The 25,262-nt window shown below is 46.0% G+C and overlaps 2 protein-coding genes across 3 annotated transcripts in view; both read left to right on the top strand.

The window, feature by feature from the left end:
* Positions 1-16,705, top strand: part of OXSR1 (oxidative stress responsive kinase 1) — an 87,326-nt gene extending 70,621 nt beyond the window's left edge. For both annotated transcript variants that reach the window (XM_077789521.1, XM_021555329.3), the window contains 10 exons: positions 73-121; positions 2,714-2,779; positions 3,020-3,142; positions 7,597-7,632; positions 9,224-9,397; positions 10,864-10,940; positions 11,822-11,874; positions 12,193-12,261; positions 13,133-13,197; positions 14,033-16,705. In XM_077789521.1, coding sequence (XP_077645647.1) covers positions 73-121; positions 2,714-2,779; positions 3,020-3,142; positions 7,597-7,632; positions 9,224-9,397; positions 10,864-10,940; positions 11,822-11,874; positions 12,193-12,261; positions 13,133-13,197; positions 14,033-14,107 — 787 coding nt within the window. In that variant the 3' untranslated portion in view covers positions 14,108-16,705. The remainder of the gene's footprint in view (positions 1-72; positions 122-2,713; positions 2,780-3,019; positions 3,143-7,596; positions 7,633-9,223; positions 9,398-10,863; positions 10,941-11,821; positions 11,875-12,192; positions 12,262-13,132; positions 13,198-14,032) is intronic.
* A 1,316-nt stretch (positions 16,706-18,021) lies between these two features.
* Positions 18,022-24,117, top strand: LOC110484537 (solute carrier family 22 member 13). Its single transcript, XM_021555269.1, has 10 exons — positions 18,022-18,448; positions 19,413-19,516; positions 19,854-20,008; positions 20,343-20,511; positions 20,936-21,056; positions 21,628-21,722; positions 22,033-22,247; positions 22,714-22,822; positions 22,939-23,149; positions 23,619-24,117. The coding sequence occupies exons 1-10, from the start codon at positions 18,077-18,079 to the stop codon at positions 23,712-23,714; spliced, it is 1,647 nt and encodes a 548-aa protein (XP_021410944.1). The 5' UTR covers positions 18,022-18,076; the 3' UTR covers positions 23,715-24,117.
* Positions 24,118-25,262: the final 1,145 nt, after the last annotated feature.

Genomic DNA, 25,262 nt, shown 5'->3' with positions numbered 1-25,262 from the left:
GCAGCCTGGAAGACCATTGGGTTGAAAGGGAGCATTTATAATTGTCTTTTCTACATCTGTTTTTATTGACAGACCAACAGCAGCAGAACTCCTAAGACACAAATTTTTCACAAAAGCAAAGGTAAGAAAACACTTCCTAAACTGATTTGTGCAGAGGCTGTGGAAAGGACTTTTCAGAAGCACCATAGGTGTGGGTGACAGCTTTACTGGCAGGAGTGTGGGCTCTTTCACTTGGAGCCAGCAGAGCTGAGTGAGTTGAATGGGTCATTGTGAAGGAGCAGAATAAAATCCTCCTTGTGTATCTCCTGTGTATGCTGTTGTTAACAGAAATTTTCTAGAAATTCTTGGGCATTTAAATGTCTCTCAGTGCCTTTTGGGTTTGTTCTTCCTTTGTAATGGTGCCATTCTGGCTGCCTGTCCAATCATAAAGGTCTCTGCTGCAGTGAGTGTAACTTAGATTTTAGTAAACTCTAACCAGTCTTTGTGTGAGGGGCTGAATGAGGCCCACTGTGCAAGAGCTACCTAAAGGTATTTCACCCTGTGTTGCCTTATGGAAAGTGAAGATCCTGTGATACAAAACAGTGGGAAACTCCCATTTGTAGCCTTGGAGTGAGCTGCCAGCGAGCATTATGTAATTACTGCCTGGAGATTAGTGCATATGCAACGTGCAAGGTCTTACTGTGTGAGACAGACAGCAGTAGCACAGGGCAGGATTTGCATTTCCATGAGCATGGGGAATGTTTTCTGTTTGCTTTTTTTTTTTTTGTGATCAAAGTGCACAGGATTTATAGCAGAATACAGATTAAACTGTCAAAAAGAGACTGCATACTTGGGATAGCACAGCAGCATCACCAGTTAATCAGAGTAGTTTTCAACTCCCAGATTAAGATGCTTAAATGGAATTGGCCATGCCATGTGTCTGTGTAGGAGCTGGATGCCCTATTAAAGCTGACAGGAATCTTTACAGGTACAGCCCAGGGAGAGTTGCACTTCCTCTTCATGAGGAGAAGCACAGGGACAGGTGCTGATCTCTTTGGTGACCAGTGGCAGGACCTGAGGGAATGGCCTGAAGCTGTGTCAGGGGATGTTTAGTTTGGATATTAGGGGAAGGTTTTTCTCCCAGAGGGTGGTGGGGTATTAACAGTACATGGTCACGACCTGAAGGCTGCCAGAGCTCCAGGAGCATTTGGACAATACTCTCAGGTGGGATTGTTGGGATGTCCTGTGCAGGGCCAGGAGTTAGACTCAATCCATGTGGGTCCCTTCTGACTCAGGGTATTGAGTGATTTGATAATTCTATGAAGCCGAGAAGTCTGGAGGGTGATCCAGTTGATGAAATGCAGAAGTTTGCTTTAGGGCAAATTTAATTGATGTCTGGGTTCTTGACAGTATTAACTGGGGTTTCACTGTCCGTAGTGGGATTTCAAGCTGATTAGTCTGCGTCTGTATGCTGGATGCACACTTCATGCATCTGTATGCTGGATGTTCAGAGTGACAAGATAGTTTACACATTGCTGACCTTTCTCCATTTGGTTCTGCAAGTTCTAGTTCATGTTACACTTCATTGTGTGTTAAATCTCGTCCATGCTTTCATTAAGCTGCTGGAGACATATTAGCAGGATGGTGATAGAAAATTAACATTACTGTAAATGAGGCACTGCTTACCTGGCATCTGGAGTGCAAACATGAGCCAGTTCACACTTTGGGTTAAATTATTGTCACACATCAGCCACTGCCAATCTGACAGCTGGAACTTGAGGGCTGAAGAGTGCAACTTCTATACATCTATATTGAGTCATATAAGTAAATACCATCTAGGTTATGTAAAAGTATGGTTTGATAATGCTGGGAGCCACTTATCAGGAATGACAGAGTGTGTCCTGAGACTCTCCATCCTCTCTGCAAGCAACCATCCTGGGGGAGTTCTGGGAGCTCTGTGTGGGCAGAGACAGCAGAGCTTTCCAGTTGCACTGGTGTGGTGTGGAATACCCAGCCAAATGCCAGAGTGCTGGCCTGAACTGCCCTACTTCCCCTGCTGCCACAAGTTTGGCCTCACAGTTCAGCAGTGAGAAAATTGTATTCTCAGGAGCCCACATTGGCCAGTATGGAGCAGCTTGCTGAAGAGGAAATTGAATACAATAAAACATCACAGCAGTTCCCCAGTATTAGTTGTGATCACTGTATTTACTTCCTCTCTAAACATAAATGCTGTACATTTTTTCAGCCACTTTAAATCTTGCTGTCCCAATTTCTGTTTGCTCCAGCACAGAGGGATTCCCATATCCCAACCTGTCTGAGGTTTGTCTTTGACAGTTGGACAGGCATAAATTAGGAGTAAGATAAAGCGAAGGGGTTGAATCCAGATGGTGTTGTAGCTGCAAGTGGAAGAATGCCAAATGCCTCAGCAGAGTACCAGATACTGCAGTATAATATGTATATTTCCAAATAAATCAGAATAATATCCAGCTCCTCTGTTGTTAATTCCATGTCACTTTGCATAAGGAGAGTGCCACTGTTAACTGAAAAGGTATTTGGGATGAAACATCACATATTGCAGCCCAAAGTAGGGGAGTGGTTAATATCCTTGGGTAATAGGGATGAAACATGTAAACCACTTTCTGCTAGAAACAGCTTAAGTTACTTTATCAGAGACAGTGAAGGCATCAAAAGACATTTTCAGCAATGCAAATGTTTGGTATTTTTTTCTTTGCAGAATAAAGAGTTTTTACAAGAGAAGATGTTGCAGAGAGCACCAACAATCACTGAAAGATCCAAAAAGGTACTGAAAATCTCCTGGGCTCTTGCTGTTACAGTTGTGCTATTTTTTGTGCTTGTAGTCACATTTTTAATAATAACTACTGCAGTACAAGTTTTCTAGGTAGAGCTGTTAGTTTCAATAAAATAATCAGACACCATGGCAGGTGATGGAGCACAAAGATGTTCTGGTGCTATTTCTTCTAAAATCAACTGTAGAAACTGTTTGCTTGAGATGTAAATTCTGTGTTCTTGTGCTGGGCAGGTCCGGAGAGTCCCAGGCTCCAGTGGGCGTCTTCATAAGACTGAAGATGGTGGCTGGGAATGGAGTGATGATGAGCTTGATGAAGAAAGTGAGGAAGGCAGAGCAGCAATTTCACAGCTCAGGGTGGGTCCTCAAACTCCACTGTCTCTGTTTTGTTGTCCAATTGTGGTAGGTCTGAAAATATTTCGGAAGCACATAGCCTTCAGCATGATACACAGCAAGCTGTAATCCCTTCCCTCGAGTTGGAAGCTGAAGCAAAGAAAGCAGACTGAAGGTTGAAGAAATTGTATTGATCTTTTCTGTCATTGTGGGGCACAGCTGGTCTCATTCAGGAATGTTCAGTATAATTGGAAATGTTAATTCAGACAGCCTGCTCCCAGCTCAGCATACTAATACACTGCAGCTAGGATATTCCCTTTAAGGGTGCTGACTGCTTGAGATGCTTTCTCCTGGAAGTGTCAGGAGAGGTTTTATCCTACTGCCCTCTCCAGGATGGAGCTGAAATCAATAGGGCCTGTTCTTATGGCTGATTCTGAAACATGCAGGGCTTGGTTCTGCCCCCCAGTTAGACTGAAATTGATTAATCCTGGTAGAAAACCTCACAGCATCCCTGAAGTCACAGGAGTGATTAGTCTTGTGCTTGAAAATCCTCAAGAAAACACCACTTTCCCCTCTCCCAACACATATACAAACCCCCCCAGCAACAGCTCAGAGGAGTAATGTATGATGATCAGCTGAAAGATTACAATGAATTTTCAGGTTGTTTTCCCCCAGCAGTCACCCGTGTGGGTTTTGACTGTGGTTTTGACTGTGGGTTTGACTGGTCTCTTTTCACTGCAGCAGGTGGCTGGAAATGGATTGTGTTTTAATCATCCTGTAATTGAATTAGTGAGACAGTGAAGGATGTTTAGGGGAAGCTTTTCAGTATGAAAGGGAAAAATGGAGTATTGGTTTGAAGTAGTTATCCCTTTACAACTTCTCTCATTTCTCTTTCATTAGTCTGGCATCTGTTGCTGTTGTGAATAGACACTTCAGTATTAAATGCAAGATTTTCAGCATCTTCTGAAATGCTTGAGTTTTTAAAAGCCATTTGATACAGTAAATGTATTATTTGTGACAGCAGCTCTTGTGACTTCTTAAAAAGCTTATTGTGTCCAGCTTTGTATTATACATGATCAAGAAAAATTTCCTGGTACCAGGTAGCTACTAGTGAAATTCTTTGATGAATAAGCTACTAGATGTAAGCTGAATTCTTCTAAATTCCTTTTGTAGGCTAGAATACCATCAAATTTTAGGAGGCAGTATTGTAAAAGACCTTAATTCTGTTCCAGAGATTATCTAGAACTCCTTGTATCTTGTCTCAAAGCTCAGGCTAACATGACTTAACACTGTTTACTGTGTTTTGAACAGTACTTACTTGTTTCATTCCTCTTAGACCGGAAAAAGCAGATTGACACGCATGTTTACAAGCTCCTTTTCAAGACAGCTTTTTCTTGATGCTTTGATATATTTTTCTTGTACTGCTGCCTGTCCTGATCGCTCTCATTTGGGCTGTGCTTGGCCCTTGTAGGTCTCCCATTCAGCAAAGCTTTAGGAAGGATGTTGGAGTAGCAGGTCTCAATTCAGTCACCTCCCTGTAGATGTATACTATCATTTTGTGTTACTCCTGTGTATCACAGCACTCTGGGGCACCTGTATGTTCCTGGATGTCAGGAAGGGCACTGTGGAGCCTCAGACCACTCTACATGTCTGCCTGGCTACTTGAATTTGATTCCTTTTCAAGCAGTCCTAAGACTTGTATACAAACTGCCAATATTTTGCCATGAATACAGTGGTGTTATTGAGAATTAGTGTTTATCCTGTGTTTTTGGTCATATTTCAAACACTTGGCATAAATTCTACCTGTTCGTAAATCCCTCTGCAATTTTAACCAGGTTATTGGATAGAATAACTAGGTGGCACCTCTTTTTCTTGCCCCTTGCAGTGGGGGTGGAGTAGAGGATTTTTAAAGGTCCTTTCTAACCCAAAACAATTTGTGATTCTGTGATTCCGTCTGTACCTGCATTTTACTGCAGTAAAAGTAAAAGGAGGCCCTACAGGTTGACTTAATGTACCAAAACACTGAAGTATTAACCTGCACAAAATCATCTACATAAATGGAAAGTGTTGGTATTTTTCACTTGTTTCCACTTCACAGAAAAAATAGGGTGAATTTAATATGTGCAAACATGTATTTTATAAGTCTCTTCCTAGGACTGCACCTGAAAGCAAGCAAATATTTATTATACCCAAAGCCAAAAATACCTCCTCAGTTCACTGAAAATGGTGCCTTGCTGGGTCAACATTACTTTTTGGATATAAAGACCTTCTGAACTTCCTCTCTGCATTTAAAACCTTGAATTAAAATTAAAGCAGTTGTGCTCTGTGGGCTTTTAAATTGTGTACTTTCTGTTACCTGATAAATCTGTGCAGTGGTGATTTATATGGTCATTCTATTTGTGCCTTAGGTAAATGTTTTTTAATGTTTGTCCTGTTTTCTTTCTGTCTATGTGTTTAATAAAATCAGAGAATTTTTAAGGTTGGAAAAGACCTCCAGGATTGTTGAGTCCAACTGTTAGCCCAGAGCCACTGTGTTCACCACTAACCCTGTTCCCAAGTGCCACCTCTTCATATTTTCTGAACACCTCCAGAGGTGGTGACTCTACCACTTCCCTGGGCACCCTTTCAGTAAAGAAATCTTTGCCAATATCCAATCTAAACCTCTCCTGGTGCAACATGAAGTCATTTCTTCTTTTCACTTGCTACCTGGGAAGAGCCTGATCCCCACCTGGCTGCACCCTCTTGTCAGGGAGTTGTGGAGACTTAGAAGGTCTCCCCTGAGCCTCCTTTCCTCCAGGCTGAGCCCCCCTCACCTCTCTCAGCTGCTCCTGGTGTTCCAGAGCCATTCCCAGCTCTGTTGCCCTTCTCTGGACTTGCTCTTTCTGGTAGTGAGGGGCCCAAAATTGAACACAACACTCAAGGTGCCTCAGCAGTGCTGAGTACAAGGGACAGTCCTTGCCCTAGTCCTGCTGGCCACGCTATTCCTGATACAGGCCAGGTGCTATTGGCCTTCTTGGCCACCTGGGCACTTGCTGGATCATACTGAAATGGCTCTCACCACTTCTGTTGGTCATTTATCTGGATCAGTTGTCAGCTGAGGGGCAGGGCCAGTGTTTCCATACTCATCTGTACAGTGCTTAGCACACTGATCTTTCCTTTTTTGTAATTCCTTGGGGCATCTGGGTACTCTTGGGTAGGAGCTTTGTTCCTGGAAGGGCACTGCAGCAGCTGTGGACTGCAGATGTGGAGCAGGGCTATTTCTCTGGGAGGAATGCCATGTTTTTCATCCCACCGGTAACTGTCAAGTAAAGGCTGAGCACACTGAGATGGATTTCAGGCTTTACCTTTCTGGCTGTGTGAGTTTTACCCTGACACTGCCTACACATAGTCATACTGAGAGAACTGTTCCTTTTCCCCCTGTCCAGAGGCCTTTTTGAAACTTGCTGTTCTGAGAGTAAGACTTCTTAACCTTTTATCACAAGAAGCTTCTGAGTCATATGTTACAAATTGCTCGGATCTGCACTCATTAAACCTCTATTAGTGGAGAAACTCTCTCAGAGTAAGGGCATGATGAGCTTCAGTGTTCTGCTGTCCAGCTTGTACTGTCCAAACAGCAACCTGTTAGACCATTATGTGGACAAGGAGCAGGGTTTTTTTATTCCCAGCATGGACCAAACCATTCCACCTATCTCCACTAATTGGACTTGTTGGAAATCAAAGTTGCAGGCTCTCTTAATTGCAGGGCTTTCCAGGAGTACTTGGCAATTTCCCCCTGCTCATGTGAAACAGCTAGTGGACTGTTATCTTTGTTTTACTGATAAGCAAAAGCTGGTCACGTTGCTTTGCCTGCATTTTCCCCATTGTTCCACTGGTGTCTTTGTCTCACTGCTGAGTGTGCGCCTACCTGTCAGTTCCCTGCTTTCTCTCACAAAGAGCACAGCAGAATGCAGGGTCCAAGGCAGGGGGAGCAGGCCAGGGATTTCCTTCTAAAAAGCAGCACAAGCAAGGCTGATTCTTCCCTCCCACCCTACAGAAGTTCTGTATGTTTTAAGCAAGTTGGTTTGGAAACTACCACCCTGAGTAAGTGAAGGGAACTTGTTTTCTAGCAGAATTCTGCCAGGCAGATCTGTGTTTCTTTTTCTGCCAGACTTGAGTAGCTTAAAATGGATTTTCCTATCTCGATGCTTAAGTAATTTGATCCAGTGTGAGGAGTCCTGGATTTTGCTAAGTGATAGCAGCTTAGGGTGTTGTGTGCCACTGTGGAAATACTGACTGCAGCATCTGAAACGTGGCTGTGTTTCTGGGTGGTACAATGTGACAACAAAGTAGTGTCCCTTTTATCATGCATCTTAATACACATGTGTAACTTCAAACAATTACATAGGTTTATCATGTTTAGATATGGTTCTGACAAGTCCTCCTAGTCAGTAAGCTTCATTGTGGTCTAGGCAATGACATATTTTTCTCTTTTTTTTTAGTCTCCCAGAGTGAAAGAACCTGTACAGAATTCCGAGGTAAGTTATAATTGCAAATGTTTCAAAGAACTTGCTTTATTAGCCTTTGAAAGCAATATGTGTGAAGTAGAAGCCAGTATCTAGCTGAGTTCTGTTTGAAGAACTCGCTATAAAAGGAATCCTTGGCTGTGCAATGCCAAGAGCTCTTCTTGAGGTAAGTTTGTTGTATGTCTTGTCAGCTTGCTGTGGCAAAAGTCTGTTTGTTGCAAGATAATGAATTGGTCACAAGAATAATCTGAGCAAAACAACTGTGTTCTCATTTCCTCCTTAAAAAAAAAACCCAAACTACACAAACCCAACAGAACACAACTTTAGGATGTCTAGTTTGCATTGTCTGATTCTCTGGTTCGGAACCTGTGCTCAGAACTGTGAAGGAATTCTGTAGTAGTATTTGATAGCAAACACAACTTCAATTGCAATTTATTGTCTTTCTTCAGTTCTGAACTGTTTGTTACATTAGGAATATTAGTATGTCTCATCTTTCAGTGATAGGGACAGTTTATCTGCCAGAGACTGTTCTATGTCTGTCTTTTCCCTACCTGTGTTGAAAGATAAACAGAACTGTCTCCTAGAAATTAGTCTTGGGTTGGGCTGTCCTGTTCTTCCTTAATTTGTTTTCAATAAGTGTTTCTAAACGGGAATTTTGAGAAAGACTACAGTTCTGGCACTGTAATTTGACATAAACGCTAAATTAAAAAAAAAAAAAAAGCTAAAAACCAGAATCCTTTTGGGATTAATTTTCCCATTGGAAGTCTCTTGTCCAGGTTTCCAGCATTGAAGGTGATTTATATTTCCTACAACCTGCCAGAGTAAGCTGGAGGGCACACTGAAGTGCCATCAAGCTGACAGTTCCTTGACTCCCATGCCAAAATTAGTTTCTCTGTACTGAATAACAAGAGGTAAAAAAGAGATTAAATTTCCATTTAGCTCTTTTCCCCACCCTCCAGTTAATTTCATATGGATTTTTTTTTTTGTTTGATTGGTTGGATTTGTTTTTTTTTTGCAAGAGACTAAAGTCCAATCCTAGATCTTCTCTAGCATGATTTGAAGAACTCTGAATTCACTTTCCATTGATATCCAAATTACTCTGACATTTGCTTGGTGAAAGGCTCAGTTGTCAATAGTTATCTCACTGCTTTGCTGGGGTTTGTTCTCTGAAAGGAACTACAAGTCAAAGCAGGGCTGCTCTGCTCTGAGGGCATGGCTACTTCAAAATACAAGTAGCACTCAGATTCCAGGGAAGAGGGAGACTGAGAGGGTGCTCTCATCCCAGCTGGATATATCTGTGTACATGCAGCCTTGCCACAGAGTGTAATTTTTGTCCAAGATCCACAGCTGTGCTGGTGTCTTGGTTTCCTGGTGATTAAAACTTGCAAATGTCAGGACAGAATGGGTCCCTGGACATAAGGGCACCTTAAACCCCTGAACACCAACTTGGGATCAGCATTAATGTCCTGGAGGCTCGGGAATGCCCTTGGCACTGAATTTCTCTAAGTGATTTATGTGGCACACAAGCACTTCTGGGAAAAGCTGGTGCTTGAATCACAACTCTTGAGTTCCCTTTCTCACTAGAACTCCTTTTTGCTTGCAGCTGTTTCCATCAGCTGAGCCTCCAGGTCCTTCACTCAATGCTCCAGCACAGGCACCTACTGAACTACCTCAGGCTGCAGGACAAGCACCTGCACAACCTCCAACTGCTGTACCTCCACCCAGCCAGGCTCCTCCAGCAGCCCCAGCAGCAGCCCCAGCAGCAGCAGCAGCCCAGGTAAGAGCAGACACCCTTCCTGCCAGCTTTCAGGTTTGGCCTTAGCTGTTCCATTCCAGGTGTGCCAGAACAATCTGAAACAGTGGAAGTTTGACATATTATTGGCAACATTAAAATAGATTGGATACTTAAATCAACACCCTTCAAATCTCCTTAAAAAGGCTAGTATTTAATCCCTGAATTTTATGCAGCAATTGAAACACCAGCAGCAGTGAAGGCTGGAGCAGTGTTGGTGTCAGTGACAGTTGGGATATGCACTAGCAGCATATCCGTTGCCCAAGGTCTTATTTTTTGGTAGCCTGTCATAAGCTGAACTTCATGAACTTGTGTCAGTGTGTTCTTCTCTATAGCTCTTAGTGTCAATATGCTCTTTTCTATAACCCTACATATGTTCTTCCTCACAGCTCTCTGTGTCAGTGTGTTATTCTTTATGGCTGTCCTCTGGCTCTTGTTGCTCAGTGGTGACTGTTTTGAGAGCTCTGGGTGTCTCCATAAACCCATGTTTGTTTTCAGTGACCTGGTGGTTTTCAGTTTCAACAGAAACCATGTTGTGATCAGAAGCCCTGAGCTGCATTGCTTAGCCAAAAGCACCTTGGAATAAAATGCTAGTTTTACAAAGTGTTTAACAAAGTGTTATTTTCCTTTTCTCTTGTGAAAAAGCAAGTAATCTAGATAAAAAACACTTGGTCAAGACTTCTGTGCTTAAATTATCAGCCTGGTGTTGTGTCTGTCTTGTTCCTGCAAGTATGAAACCCTTGCCTTTGCATGGGCAGTGCAGGTGACTGACCCCTCTCCATTTTATTTGGGTCTTTTTGCTGGAAATTGAATAACACTTGGCTCTGTACTGGAAATATCACAAGTGCTGTAACAAGTGCAGGACAACTCCTGGATCATCCCTATTGGAAATCTGGTACTAACCAATATGAAATTATTTGATTACATGTTTCAGTAGTTATTCAGAAGTAATTTAGTATTGAAAATAGGCAGCTATGAAATTGCTGCTAGATGTTCTTAAAGCCTTTGATTTCATGGGAAAAAATGGTAACTGAGAGTACATGCTGATCTGCCAATTCAATTTTTTCCTGATACAGTTGTATCAGGTTTTTAGATCAGATGTTTGGGGCAGGGATTAAAACAGGAGGTCTTGAAGCTGTGAGGAATATCCAAAAACTTTTAATGCAAAGCAAGTAGTCTTTTTACATTTAGCACTTCTGAAGTCTCCTGACATTTTGGCATTTCTCAAAGTTGTGTAGCTTTTACTCTTTCCAAGGCAATTGCAGAGACCCTCCTGTTTAATTGTGAACTTTTCCTGGTTCATTGGCCTGTTATCTTTCTCAATGTAGTGCCATGATTCCAATGATGAGTCAACTTTTACTTATATCTGTAGTTGATCAAGGTTAGCTCTAATTTTAAAACCAGAGCAAGGTATTATTAACCTGCCTTAAAATGATGTAATCCTGTTGCAGGCCCCACCTGCAGCCCCTGCTGCAGCTCTGGTACAGGAAGATGTGAGAGTCCCCATCAACCTTGTATTAAGGTTAAGGTAAGGGCACAAAACTGACCTATTCTGTTAACATCAGCCTTTGTAGAGAGGCCCACTGGCACTCTTCTAATTAAAATACCTGCTAATTAACAGGGTGGTGGTGAAGTGTGTGTCAGCTTGGATTTCACCCACTCTTCTGAAACTGCAACTTGGAAAAGCAATTTATCACATCCACTTCAGTTTGGCAAATCCTGTATTGAAAGAGGTTTTGATATTTGTGTAAACATTGCTAAACTCTCATGGAGTGGGAAAGAAGAGCTAGCTGGGTTCCCTAAAAGGATTCAGGGATCCAGAGGTTCTGGCCTTGTGCTGGACCATATTAATCTTCATGCACAACTTCAGACTTCAGCCAGTTGAGGGTGAAGAGCTTTTACTCAGTTCAGGGAGTGGATTCTGCTCTGTCACTGGAAACAGGCAGAAAAAAGAATCTTTCTACACTCATTACACACACTGCTGTTTCTCATTAAAACAGCCTGCCTCTTATCTCTGGAGGCATCCTGGTTGTTGATAGGCATTGGAGTGGGGATTCTGAGCATCACTTCCATAATGTGTGTGTATCTGCAGCAGTGAGCACTTCCCTCCTCTGAAACATGTGCTCCAAGGATATTTGCTGAGGGGTATGAGTTGTTGAGACAGTGGAACAGCATGGCCTTGTAGCAGAGAGTTGACACTCACCTGTCCTGGACTGGCCCAGGCCCTGTCAGGCAGGGACACAGACTGTGCTGCTTCCACATGCACATCCAGGGGATGAGTTTCTGCCTTTGAGGGGGTAGAATGCAATGAATTCACAGGCTGATTATTCAATGACAACACTATCTTTTGGCCAGCTTTTAAGCCGTGAAATGGTTTCTTTTTTATATAAAATTCTCTTCTTTCCACAGGAATTCAAATAAAGAGCTCCATGATATTCGTTTTGAATTCACCCCAGGGAAAGGTGAGCTGGTGGGAAATTCCAGTGAGTGAAGGGGAGGTTTTGTATTTGGTGTTGTGCTGTTCTGTGTCTGGCCACAGTGCCTTCCTGAAGGGCTTGTTGTAGTTGGGCTTGGAGCACTGCTGTCAAACTCATGGATATGGCTAAAGTGCAGTCCTTTAGTGAGCTCACAGCACCTGGTGTGCACCCTGATCTATGTCTTTTGTAAAGGGCACCTCTGCTATTTGGTTTGTACAAGCACCTTTAGGTTTCTGTGTGGTGCCTTCACCAGCTGGCCAATTTCTGCTCAGTGGTGATGGCTCTTGGGTTTTTCCCCAACAGATACTGCAGATGGTGTGTCTCAGGAGCTCATTTCAGCAGGTCTTGTTGATGGCAGAGATCTGGTAATAGGTAATTACAAATTATTTTTTCTGCTCTAACCATTTCAGTCATTTTTTGCATGTTAAAAATGACCTGGTTAGTGAGTGATAGGAAAATTTCCTCTGGCCTTGTCTCTACCCCAGTGGCCCTGCACAACTGCTGTCAATTCTGGTGACAGTTCAGTGCCAACATGTAGGTCACCCCAGTTCACAAGAAGATGATTTAGCTGGTAACACTGTGAGGCGAATGTTCCTTGTAATGCAGAATGAAGTCTAATTGATGCATTAACCAAATCACTATCATCTGACAGAGATGCGTCGCCAAACTGCTGCACAAGCCTGTCCTGCTCACAGGTCCTGTGCAGGAGAGCTGGAATGGGAATCAGCCAGACTTTTTTGGGTTAATTAAGGCTGGGGAAGGAAGTGTGAGTTGCATGTGCTCTGGGGCAGCAGCATGAGTTGTATGGGGGGGAACAGCTGCTTCAAACGTCAGTTTGCTAAATAAATGAATCCTCCTGTGCAGCAAGTGGGAGTTTGAAACTGTCAGCACTGCCTGTGTATTCCAACTGCAGCAAGCAAAGCTGTTCCTTGTACACAGGAAAGCTGCTAGTGCAAAATTACCTGGATTGCCAGGTGCCTTGAGCATTTATTACTATTGATCCCATCACATCCCGGGGAAAATAACTACCCCTGAAAGAGTAATGTAGGAACAATAACAGCATTTTCACAGTTCAAAGCTTTAGGTTTAAGTACACTGAGTCTAATTGAGACCTAAACTTGTCCTTATCAGTGTAAGAATTCAAAGTTTGTGAAGTAATAGAAAGAGGACTAATGAGTTTGGGATGTTTTTCTCCAGCCTGTCCTAATATCTGCCCATTTTCTTTGTGTCTGTGTGATTTCAGTTGCAGCTAATTTGCAGAAAATTGTGGAAGAGCCCCAGGCAAACAGATCCATCACTTTCAGACTGGTATTTATTCCTGTTCCCTAATTGATCAAGTTGTCCCTTGCAAGGAGAAGGCATTGCATGTAGATGTTTACTGCAGGCATCTGATGTATGCACTCTAAATCCTCCCTTCTTTTCCAAAGCTTCTTACTGGTTGTATAACTGTAGGCACTGCAGGCTCCCTGCTTGTATCCTCTGAGCAGCACCTGGGATAAATAAGCATGATATGATGTGCTAATTAATATATGTAAATGTTGCAGAGGGGTATTTTTGGGGCTTGGGATGTGCACTTGCAGAAATATTTCAAGGCAGGTGGATGGGCTAAGAATTGCCACAGACTCCTTTCTTGGAGGAAGAGAATGAGGGAGGGTCCAGATACATTGTCCCTCTGGAGGAAATGGGGAAATGAAGAAGAAAAAAGGAAAATAGAAGAGTGGTGGGTCAAAGAAGAGAGCCAAAACTAGAAGCAGAGCAGGTAAATCTTTGAGGTGGTGAAATTCAGGGGGGAGTTCCAGTGGCAAAGCAAAGGCTTAATCAGGTTATTTGGAGTAAGTGCTCTTATTTTTTACTCTTCCTGTAAGGAGTTTTCACTTGGTTTTATCCCAGTTACTGTATGTATAATGTCTAGTTGGAGTGGACATGGTAAAACTTCAGTCCCAGCCCTTCATATCTTAAAAAAAAGAAAAAGGCAAAAATACAAAAGCACTCAATTTTAACTTTGGGTAGTGCAAACTACTGAATACAGTGCAAAGTTGTCCTGTGTCTGCTTCCCCCCACCATGTCTGATACACCTGCTTGTGGTTTCTGCTGGAAGGTAGAACATGTGTGTTGCTATTTGGATCTCTGTTCCCTGTTTCAGGCATCTGGTGTCGATGGCTCAGAAATTCCGGATGATGGCAAACTTATAGGATTTGCACAGCTCAGCATCAGCTAAACATTGGATCCAGGAGATGTTTCCCAACAGAGAACCCACATGTGCATATTCGTAATGCTTCTGTTAGCCTAAAAAAAAAAACCACTACTGCCAAAGAATTGAACTCCAGCCCCCTTCCTAGAAGCTTTAACATTTTCCTTAATAGGATCACAAACCTTCCTGAAATTACCGATGACGTTTACACCTTTTGTAAACAACTCTCATGTTTTTGTATCTGTCATCTCAAACATGCAGACCCAACACGTCATTGCCTGCATGTTCATTTTATTATTGCCTTACTTTAAAGAAAAATACTACTGAGTACGAAGCAGGGGGTTCCACTGCTCTGATGATCTTGCCTAAGTGTTTGCTTACATGTGGTTTCATTCTTTTTCACTTGCTGTTTTTGCACAAGTTTTAATACTGAACGGATTTTTTTTTTGTTTGTTCTTTACCTGCTTCTCCTTCTATCTGAAACACCAATGTACATGTTGTTTGGGTCACCTGGAGTGCTGAGAAATCTGCTTCTCTTTGGCTGTGTGTTTTAAAACTGCTGGTTTGAATGCTTGCACCTGAGAAAGCAAGCAAAGTCTTAACCCACAGGAGGGAGAACTTCCTTCCCTTGTGTTTGTGTTTTGGAGAAGTTCTTTGACTTTGAGGTGTTAGAAGTCAGCTTCCCTATGTAAACTGCCTTAATTTTTTTCTTTTTTCTTTATCATTTTGGTTCTCTCCACATGAGTGCCAGGCATGGCATGAGGGCTGAACCTTTTAATTTACATTCAGCAGTCCTTCATGCTGCTTTCATTCTGCATCTTAGACATAGTCTGTTCTTGAAGCAGACCAGGGAGGCATTGCTGCCTGTAAACTGGTCTTTCAGATGCTGAACACAATATCCATGGTCACAGGGAGAGGACATCTATGTCACTCTGCCTTTTGAACAGATGCACTTCCAAGTGTCCCTGAAACCCAGTTTGGTCATGCCTAGCTGGTCTCCCAACATGTTCCCCAGTCCTTTGCAAGCTGGTACCCGTGGAACCATCCCTGTTGTGTTTTACAGCAATAAAGAATCACCAGTAGAGTGGCTGTGCTGGGCAAAAGCGGGCACTGGGTTTGTCCCTCCTGCACTCAGTCCCTTGGGTCGTCGGGCTGCACGTCAGCCCAAGCCTCGGTGTTTGATCAGGATGTCACTGCACCCCTGTCACACACGTATTTAGCTTTTCTTTCCATGTGCTGTTGATGTTGAGTTTCTACATGAATAATATAAATTATGTTCTGAGTTTGATAAGAGACACTTGTAATGCAATATGTGAATAATAAATGGTGTTGACTCTTGTTTTTTTTTTTTTCCTACTGTTTCACAGTTGGCCTTTGTAACTGCTCTTGGCTCTGGAGTGTTTTCTACACAGAAGTTGTAAGTCTGTAATTTAACATGCAGATGGAAACGAGCTTTGTTTCCATCAGACACAAACAATGCAGAAACAGAGCGGAATGACTAGGTTCAATTAGGATTTTTGTTCTGTTTCCTTTTTTTTTTTTTTTTAAACGTCCAAGTCTTCAGATGAACAATCTGTATTTATATTTCGTTCTCTATGAACAGCTGTGGAAGCTTCCTGAATTGTGCATGTTCTTTTTTGACCGCCCCTGTTGCTTGTAGCCTCTGGGTGGATATTGGGTGTGTCCCCGTGGGCTGTTTGTAGCCCTATGGCTGGCGAGTGTGAAGGGGAGGGAGAGGAAGATGAGAACTGGGGAGTGAGATCATCCTGGGGTGCTGAGCTGATGCTCTCTACAGCCCAGGAAGCAAGTGCCCGATAGCAGGGAGTTGGTGGTGGCTGGGTTGGCAACTGTTTGTTGGCACCATTCCCTGTTGCCTGACACAAAGCACTCCCTACAGTGTCCCCCATTGAGCTTGTCGGCTTGGGAAGAGCAGGCTGGCACCTTGATTTTCCAGTCACCCTGTGCTCAGTGTGGATGTGTTGGGAGCCTTTAGGATACAGAGACAAGGTAGTTGTGGTACAGTATTATTTTCCCTCTGCCTGCATGCCCTGGGGACCTCCTCATTCATTTGTGTATGGTGCTGAGGAAGGTTAGGACTCAAACTGCTCAAATGGAACAATGCAGCATCTATTTATTGTTATTCCCCATTTTCCCAAAGCCAGGACTTAGAGAGCTTGAGCTCACGCTAACCCAAGGTTCCGTAGTTCTTTAATGGAGAAAATAAGTGAGGAAGAAGCTGCTGGGGTTTGCTCTATGGATCTCCAGATCTTTTGGGTAGGGGTCCGGAATATTTACTTGGGCTATTACAGTGCTAGACAACTGTCTTTTCTGATGTTGTTCCAGTAAGTGCCAATGCTGTTCATAATTGTTTTCCAGTGTCATTAAGAATTTGGTTTTTGTGCAAATTTCTGATCTGCACCTGGAAGCAGGTGGAAATTTTAAGTTAGTTCCTACTTTTAAGGACAATGCTCTGTTAATGAAAATGGATCCTCTTCACAACTTTGGTGTATTGTAGATTATAATGAAAGATGTAAAATAGTCAGGCTTTTTTTCCTTTTTTGGACTTTGTATTTTACTGCATGTGTCTAATTTTTAATCAATAAAGAACAAATTGTCCATTGCCAAGTGTTTGATGTGTGGTTTCCTTGTCACTGGGTTGGTTGGTGTGTCTTCAGGAAGGGGTTTGTCAGTGGTGCCTGCAACCCCTGGGATGTTTCTGTTTGGGGTGGTGGGAGGTTTGACAGCCTCAGGAAGACTCGGTGGGGAAAGGGAGATCAAGTCCAGGCTGGATGGAGCTCTGAGTAACGTGATCTGGTGGGAGGTGTCCCTGTCCATGGCAGGGGTGGAACTGGATGAGTTTTAAGGTGTCTTCTGACCCAAACCATTCCACAAGGGCATCTCTGCAGGAGTTGTGTGCAGAAATGGAGCCAGGAAGGCATGCAGGATGCTGCCCTGAGAGCTTGTCTGCAGCTGAGAGGTTTGCTCCAAGCTCTGCATGCCCTGTGCAACTGGGAATGAGCTTCCCCTGTCTAGGAATGCCTTAGGATGACACAGGCTGGTGTGGATTTATAAACTGAGAGGATTTATACCCTGACAAGTGGTGAAAGCATGAAGTGCACTCCCTGCTCTCCTCCACAGTAATTGTTCTTTGTGGGTGCCCTGGTGAACCCCAGTGGGGCATGATGCAACAAACCCATGGTCTGTTTTCCAGCATGCTTTACAATGCCCTTCTCGTGGATCTGTGGGCAGCAGGAGTATCCAAGTGGCTTTTGGGCACCTCCTGGACATCTCAAAGGAATCCCAGGCAAATGCTTTACCTACATGAGGGATGAGCTGAGCAGTGCTGAACTCAACATTCTCAGTGATCATTTTAGGCATTTTGGCCTCAAGTACCATTGCCCTGTGTCAAATTTCTCCATCCTTTCTTTACCCTCTCCCCAGCCCTCCCCGTATTTAGCCCCCAGCAGCCTGCAGGGTGGCCCAGAGCTGGTGGGAAGGGACATCCTGTGCCTGGCTTACTTGTGTTGCACAGGGAAGCTGCAAAAGATGAAAGAGATGGCATCTCCCATCCCCTGGAATTAAAATGAACTGGCTGCTCTTCCTCATCTCTGGTTCTGCCCATGTATTAACATAATTACCTTTATTCTGGGCTGCTCTCAGCTCTGCCTCACTGCTGGGCTCATTTTGGCCCCTCTGAACCTGGCTTTTCTGAGTGGTTTATCAATTGCAGCTCTTGTAGTCCCTGTGGAGAAGAGTCTGTTCCCTGTCCATGCCACCTAGCCCTGGCAGAGGAGGTGGCCCAGGTTCCCTGGAGCAGGGGTCTTTCTGCTCCAGCCAGCACTGGGTGTTTGTGGGTGCCACAGGGATGATTAATATATTACATGGTGTACTTCTAGTGACTGCCTATGACTGCAGAACTTATCTGAGGTTTAAACATTAATTCCAGCCCTCTGAGAAGTCTGTCCCGGCACTGTCCTGTCCCAGACACAGCCACCAATGTCAGGTGTCGGGGATATTTTGAAAGCAGTTGGTGATTTTGGGCGATTCCAGAAATGCCTGGTGCTGCTCTCCGTGATCCCTTGCCTCAGTGTGGCTTTCCACCAGTTCTGCCAGCTTTTCATGGTTGTGGAAGTGCCTCACCACTGTGACACCAGCTGGATCCGCGCCGTGGGCCCCAACCTGACGGAGGAAGAGCAGCTGAACCTCACCCTGCCCCGCGGCGCGGACGGGGAGTTCCAGCAGTGCTCCATGTTCTCCCCGGTGGACTGGGAGCTCGATGCCATCCTGGCCTACGGACTGAACGACACGCAGAAGTGCAGCAGTGGCTGGGTGTACCCCTCAGAACAGCCACCCTCCCTGCTGACCGAGGTCTGTACTTGCTGCTTGCTGGGATGGGATGGGGAAGGGACGAGGCACCCAAATGGCCACAGTTCCCCCAGAGCTGGTGCCTGACCGTGGTGCAGTTGGGATTTACAGCAGGTGTGGGTTGGGGACCTTGGCTCCAGCATGCAGGCCCCAGGGGTGGTCCTGGAGAGGGTGTGGGCTGTGACAGAGGTGCCAGTGGGGGGATGAATCACTCCTGGAGGGACCTCCTGCTCCTCCTGCTCCTGGGTTTCCCCACCCTCTGCATACAGGGGTTAAGATTTCCACTTTAATATCATGGAATGGTTTGGCTCAGAAGGATCCTTTAAAAGTCATCTAGTCCAGCCCACAATATCACAATCATTAGCTGTGAAATATGCTAAATTAAGATAAAGGAGAGTAGGTTTAGATTTAATATTAGGAAGAAATTCTTCTCTGTGAGGGTGGTAAAGCCCTGGCACAGGTTTCCCAGAGAAGCTCTGACTGTCCCATCCCTGGAAGTGTCCAAGGCCAGGTCTAGTGTAAGGTGCCCTGCCCATGGCAAGAGAGTTCAGATTAGATGGTCTTTAATGTCCCTTCCAGCCAAACCATTTTATGGTTCTATGATCCTTCCTATGTCACTGTTTCCACTGATGTCCTCTGGAGGCTGGCAGTTGCAGGACATCTCTTTAACAGAAACTGCTTGTCCCAGGAATCAGCACTGCATCCTTTCTCCTCTGGGGTCTGGCAGGAAGCAAGCTGCTACTTCTGTCCCCAGGCCCACCTAAAGCAAAATTTGCTGACCAGGAGGCTCCCCTGGGTTGGCTGGACTAGACAAGGGGGACTCCTGCAGTCTCAGTGCATGGGAGAGGGACCTCACTGAGTGCCCCAAGGGTTTGTCCCACCTCTGACTTGCATGCCCTGTGAGTGCTGTGGGGATTCACATCCTTGGAAGAGAGAATACCAAAGCATCTGTTTCTCCTTTCTCCAGTTTGACCTGGTGTGTGACAGGAAGGACCTCAATGACATTGCCCAGGCCATCTACATGGCAGGGATGCTCCTGGGATCCATGATCTTTGGGCCTCTGAGTGACAGGTGAGGAGCCACAGCCCTCTTCCTAGGCTCTGTGCAAAGCCAGCACAGCACTGACCAGGTAGTGTGAGCCTGCCTGGACTGTGCACCCTCTGCATTTTGTTACCACTTCTCACTACCTGGACCCTGACCAAAGTCCTCAGGTCCCATGAGGACATGGCCACACAGGGAGGGGAAGGGAGACAGATACAGCATGTGTGTACAGTGCTTTGCTTGTCATCCCACAGTCTACTCTGAGCCTTATCAGGATGATAAAAATCACTGTATAACCTGCTGGGCTCCTTGCCATCTCCATGGGGTCTCTCCAGACATCGATTGTGTCTTCCCTGTTTCTCCCCAGGATCGGCCGCCGCCCAGTCATTCTGATCTCCATCTTCCTCCAGGGCTTGTTTGGGCTGGGAATTGCCTTTGTGCCCCATTTCTATGTGTACATGGCCTTCAGGTGTGTTGTGGGGGCCTCCGTGTCAGGAATCACCATGACAGTACTGGCCTTAGGTGAGTAGGATGCCCTTGCCCTGGGGCATCTCAAGATGCAATACAAAAGTCTTCAAAAAAATAAAAATATTAGTGTTTGGCTAGAAAAACACCACCGTGAGGACAGGTTTTGATTTTCACTGTCCTTTGGTACTTTGGCAACTTCTCAGCCCTCAGTCAGAGCTCTGGGGAGCGTCTCTCTCCAGCCAGTGCTCAGAGGAGGGCAAGGGGACAGTGTTCCAGCACAGGAGGTCAGTCTAATCCTCACCTCCAGAATAATTCTTCTCCATGGAAACACCAGTTTGCCTCAGGGGAAATAATTTCGATGACTCTGAGCCTTCCTTCTTCCTTTCAGCTACAGAATGGATCGGTGTCTCCTCCCGGCCAAAGGCAGTGCTCACTTCTCACTGCTGTTTTGCCATTGGGCAGATGATTTTGGCTGGTTTGAGTTACGGGATTCGCAACTGGAGGCTGCTGGAGATTGCAGGATCTGCTCCTATATTTGTTTTTTTCTTCTGCATTGGGTAAGTAGGATGTGGACAGAGCTCCTGCAGAAATGACAGCAGTGTGAGGGGTGTGAGTGAGGAGGAGGCAGCAGCTCAGAACCAAGCTGGGTCTTTCCCCTTGGAGTGCGGGTGCTGGAGGAGCTACTGCAGAGCTCAGCACGTCTCCCTGGGCACTGGGCTGCTGAGAGCAGCAGCTGCTTTCCTTCAGGTCTCCAAATGTGGCCTTGGGAGCCTAAATTTAGGGTGTTTAGACCCATTAATCCCATGGGCCCTTCACTTTAGAGTAGGGCTTGATGATCCTTGTGGGTCCCTTCCATTGCAGACGATTCTGTGGTTCCGGGGTGTGATTGTGTGGTGGCCTTGCTGGACGTGCTCCCAGAGAAAGGGGCTGTGGGGAGCTCAGCAGGACACAGCAGCATGTCCTGGCCTCCTCTCCTGGCAGGGTGCTCCCAGAGTCAGCTCGCTGGCTGGTGACCAAGGGCAGGATCGAGGAAGCCAAGAAGGTGCTGCAGAAGGCGGCCGCCACCAACAAGCGCAGCCTCCCCCCAGAGCTCCTGGAGCAGGTACTGGGGGTTCCTGTGCTCAGACACTGCCCTGGGCCTTGCAGCACCTCTGGAGCTCAGCTCATCCCAGAAACATCTCTCCATTCCCACTGGGGGTGGTCTGGGCATGGCCTGGGGGTGACTCCAGCTTCAGCTGAGCTCCACAGGGATGAGGTCAGGGAAGAGGCCCAGCTTCTGCTGAGGCTCAGCCTGGAGCTTGCCGGGGCACACCTGGGGATGTGGGAGGGACTGAAATGCTTGCCTGGCTTTTCTCCCATAAGGATTCTGGGAGTGTGACTGATGAGCACAGAGTCTGTTTAGTCTGTGGGTTTCCACACAGAAATGCCTGAAGGGGAGTTCCCTCCTTGCTGATCACAAAGTTCCTACACTGGGCAGATGTTCATCCTGAGGAACCTCTCAGTCACCACCCCTGTGCTGGGCACCCAGAGCACAGTGGGGCTGCCCTCCCTCCCAGAGCACTGGGGGTCACAGACCTGCCCCTCCGTGGCTTTCCATGGACTGCGGGTGGAAAAGGAGCTGGACATGGGCTTCCTTTTCCTGCTCTGACTCTTTGATTTTCTGTGTTTGGAAGTTGAAGCCTGAGAAAGAGGTCAAGTCTGGAAGTTTCCTGGATCTCTTTAGGAAGAAGCACATGCGGAACATGACTTCAATCATGTTGTTTGCCTGGTAAGACATTCCCTGGTGCATTCTTCCCAAACTTTTAGGTGAAAGAAAAGAAGGGATTGACAATTAGTATCAAGAAATTCATCTTGTGGGTTTTGTGTGTTATTTGAAGGGTGCTTCTTCTTCCTGGCTGTTTAAGATGCCTTGTGGGAAAGGTTATAGCATTTCCAGCTTTGACAGACCTGTGGTCTTCCTCTGGTTTTACATCTCCTTGGAAATGCTGTGGCTTGGTCAAAATGTCACTGGAGATCAATAATATTGCATTGATCCTCATAACTGATACCTGCTCAGTGCCATCCTGCCTGGCTTTCAGGTTTGTGAACAGCTTTGTCTACTATGGGCTGAGTCTGAACGTGACAAATTTTGGCCTGGACATCTACCTGACTCAGCTGGCCTTTGGAGCAGTGGAAATCCCAGCCCGTGTTGGTTGTATCTTCATTCTGCAGAGATTCGGGAGGAGGAAAACGCAGGCTGTTCTCCTGGTGCTGAGTGGCCTGGTGTGTCTGATCATCACCAGCATCCCTGAAGGTGAATGACCTCATCCCACACAGAGAGGACATCCTCTGGGACAGGGAGGCACAGAGCCCCAACCTTTCCCTTGTTGGTTCTGTCCTCCCAGCCAGGGTGGTTCACATCCCTCTAGGCCTGAGCTGACTGTGGCCGCATTTAACAGGTTGAACCCACAGGGCCCATTCCAAAAAATCAAAATTTTTCTTGCTGATGGTGATAGCAGAGGGCAGAGCCGAGTCCAGTGGGCTCTCTGTCAACAGAGCTGTGCTCTGGGAAAATTAATCCCTGGGGAAGTGAGATGATGGATGCAGAGTTCACTGAAAGTGGCCACCAGGCCAGAGCAGCCTGGTCCATGCTCAGACCCTGTCAGAGCTGATGGCTCCCTGCAGGTGACAAGAGTTGTCCCTGCAATCCCCAACCTCCATCTGTGGGTGGTGCTGAGCCTTCCCCCATCCCATAGCAGCTGTGTCTCTCCTCCCCTCAGACCAGCCCGTGGCAACCACCGTGCTGGCCACCATTGGCAAGTTTGCTGCCTCAGCCTCCTTCTCCACCTCCTACGTCTATGCTGCCGAGCTCTTCCCCACGGTTGTCAGGTGAGCTCTCCCCACAAATCAGAGCAGTGGTGATCGAGCAGGAGCCCGCTTGTCCCCACAGCCACGCTCATCCCCGTGGTGGCCCGGGGGTGCTGACCCTGCCCATGCTCCCACAGGCAGACGGGCTTGGGGCTGTGCTCCATGTCGGCGCGGGTGGCCGGGATCCTGGCCCCGCTGGTCCGTCTCCTGGGGCAGTACCACCGGGCCATCCCCATGGCCATCTTCGGGAGCGGCCCCGTGCTGGGGGGGCTGCTCTGTGTCCTGCTGCCTGAGACCTGCAGCACCGACCTGGCAGATGGCACAGGGGACGGCCACCCCACGGCTCAGGTGGGTCCCTGGTACTGCCTGTGGGGTAGGGGTGTGGGCAGCCAGCGCTGGGGGAGCCCCTTGGCGTTGCACGTGCTGGGGGTTTCTGTAGGAATTACAGTGGTGGGAGGGCACGGAGTGGGGCTGTCCCACTGTGGAAGCAGGGGAGGAGACCCCATAATCCTGCATGTGGAGGTCATCCCTTCATTTCTGTCCATGGGGTAGAACAGCCAGTGCTTCCTCCCTCTGCCCTCCTCAGGGAAACACCGGTGCCTTGTAGCCACATCCTCTGGCTTTCACCCTCTCATAGCTCCCAGCCCTCATTGCCCGTGGGACCAGGTGGAATTGCATCCCAGTTTGTTGTCTTGCTGGGAGAAGGTTGTCCACAGGAGCAGTCAGAAAGTTGCTGAAGGCTGCTTGTCTCAGGGACAGCTGCCATCAGCTCTTCGCACACCTTTCCTTGCTTTCACACCCTTTTCCCTTCCATCAGGTCTGCGAAAATGCCACCATCGGCTCTCAGAATGGGCAAGTGAAAGGAAAAGGTGGTGGCCAGGACAATGAGAGCACGAAGACCACATACTTCTAGCTGGGGCTGCAGGTGGCTGTGGATAAATGCAGCCTAGTGCTGTGTGGGCACTGAGGACAGGCAGGGTCTCTCCACCACAGGACACCACCTTTGCTTAGGCCATCACTGCCAATTCTTGGGTTTCCTTGTCTTTTTTGCCTTCCTGTATCTCCCTCTGTAGCTTGTCCTCAGGCACTGCAGGCTATTACTGCTGTCCAACAGTGCTCTCGCCAGAGAAAATTAGCTGCTTTTTACTTGAGGGAAAAAAGGAAGGAATCAAGAATTAGAATGGAGAAACTTCCTCTTTGTTTTTCCTGTTATGTCTCCAAGAAGGTGAGACTAAACTTTGTCCAGCAAGGCACACACTAGAGCATTGACTAAACTTGCAAGAGAGAACTGGGCTCACTAACCGGAGAGCTGAAGCAGATGCAACATTGAAAATAATCTCACACTTGCAAGGAGTGATTTATTATGACTGTCTAGCAAGATCATCCCGTTCTCTCATAAAAACACTCCTTTTTTTTTTTTTTTTTTTTTTTTTTTTTGGGATATTCAGCTGAGAAAAAAAAAAAAAGTGATGGAAGAAACAGAATGCAGAGAGCACGGACGTTTAACAGGCAGCAGAATTTTCCCTTCAGTGCTAATGGCTTTGATTTGATGCCTGTCATGATGGTTTGGACATGGAAAATGGTTCTCTTGGGCTGCAGTGTGGGGCCAAATTGATTTGCCCATTCCAGGAAACTGAGGGATGTTGTGGAAGTTGGTCTCTTAGAAAAAAGTTAAAATCTTTCCGGGAAGTGTTAAATCTTTTCTACTCTGTTCTAATCTATTCCTGTTTTGCTGGATTCATTTTGTCTTTAGAAGATTTAGGACTGCTTTTGTCTTATACTGTGAAGAAAAAAATGTGTTTTTCCTGTGCTTCCCTTCATATTATCTCATGCCTCTCAGTCCAACTTTCTTTTCCCACTGGATAGGTACAGAAGAAGCCTGGGAGTTGCACATGGTGGTTCTTCATCTTTGACTGTATAGCTCAAAGCTTTTTTTTTCTGGTAGTGTCAAGAAAAGTTTAACCAGAGTATTTCTTCTCTCCATTGTCATGCCTAAATGGAGAGAACCATTTTCCATGGACCAAAGTACCTCTTGGATATTCAGTTTGATCAAGACAGAGTTTTGGATAAAGCCAGTGCCACGTGACATTGTCCTGCCAGGAGGGACTGGCTGTGGGGCCATTTTCTCTCTGGCACTGCTTTTCAGAGGATTTTCTGTGGTGCTCATCTTCAGCACCCTGAGAACAAGGGAGGTCAGTCCTTTGTCCTTTCCTTGGAAAAAGCTGGGGAGTGCTTCCTTCAGGCTTTTATGGAAAACGAGGCCTTGAAGGTAAAGGCTGAGGGAAGAGCTTGGAGCCAAATGTACAGTTACTGAAGGAACTTCTTTGGAAATTGTACTTTGAGACTCTGTTTTAGCTCATTTCATAAATAAAGGCATCCAAGCACAGCTGATGTACTTCTTCCAGCTCATTTATGCTTTCGGTGGACTGAAGATCCATTTCATGGAATCTTGGAGTGGTTT

Source organism: Lonchura striata, chromosome 1 (assembly GCF_046129695.1).
Source record: "Lonchura striata isolate bLonStr1 chromosome 1, bLonStr1.mat, whole genome shotgun sequence".
Lineage (NCBI taxonomy): Eukaryota > Metazoa > Chordata > Aves > Passeriformes > Estrildidae > Lonchura > Lonchura striata.
Note: the sequence above shows the minus strand (reverse complement) of the source record. Positions and strands in the feature narration are given on the sequence as shown.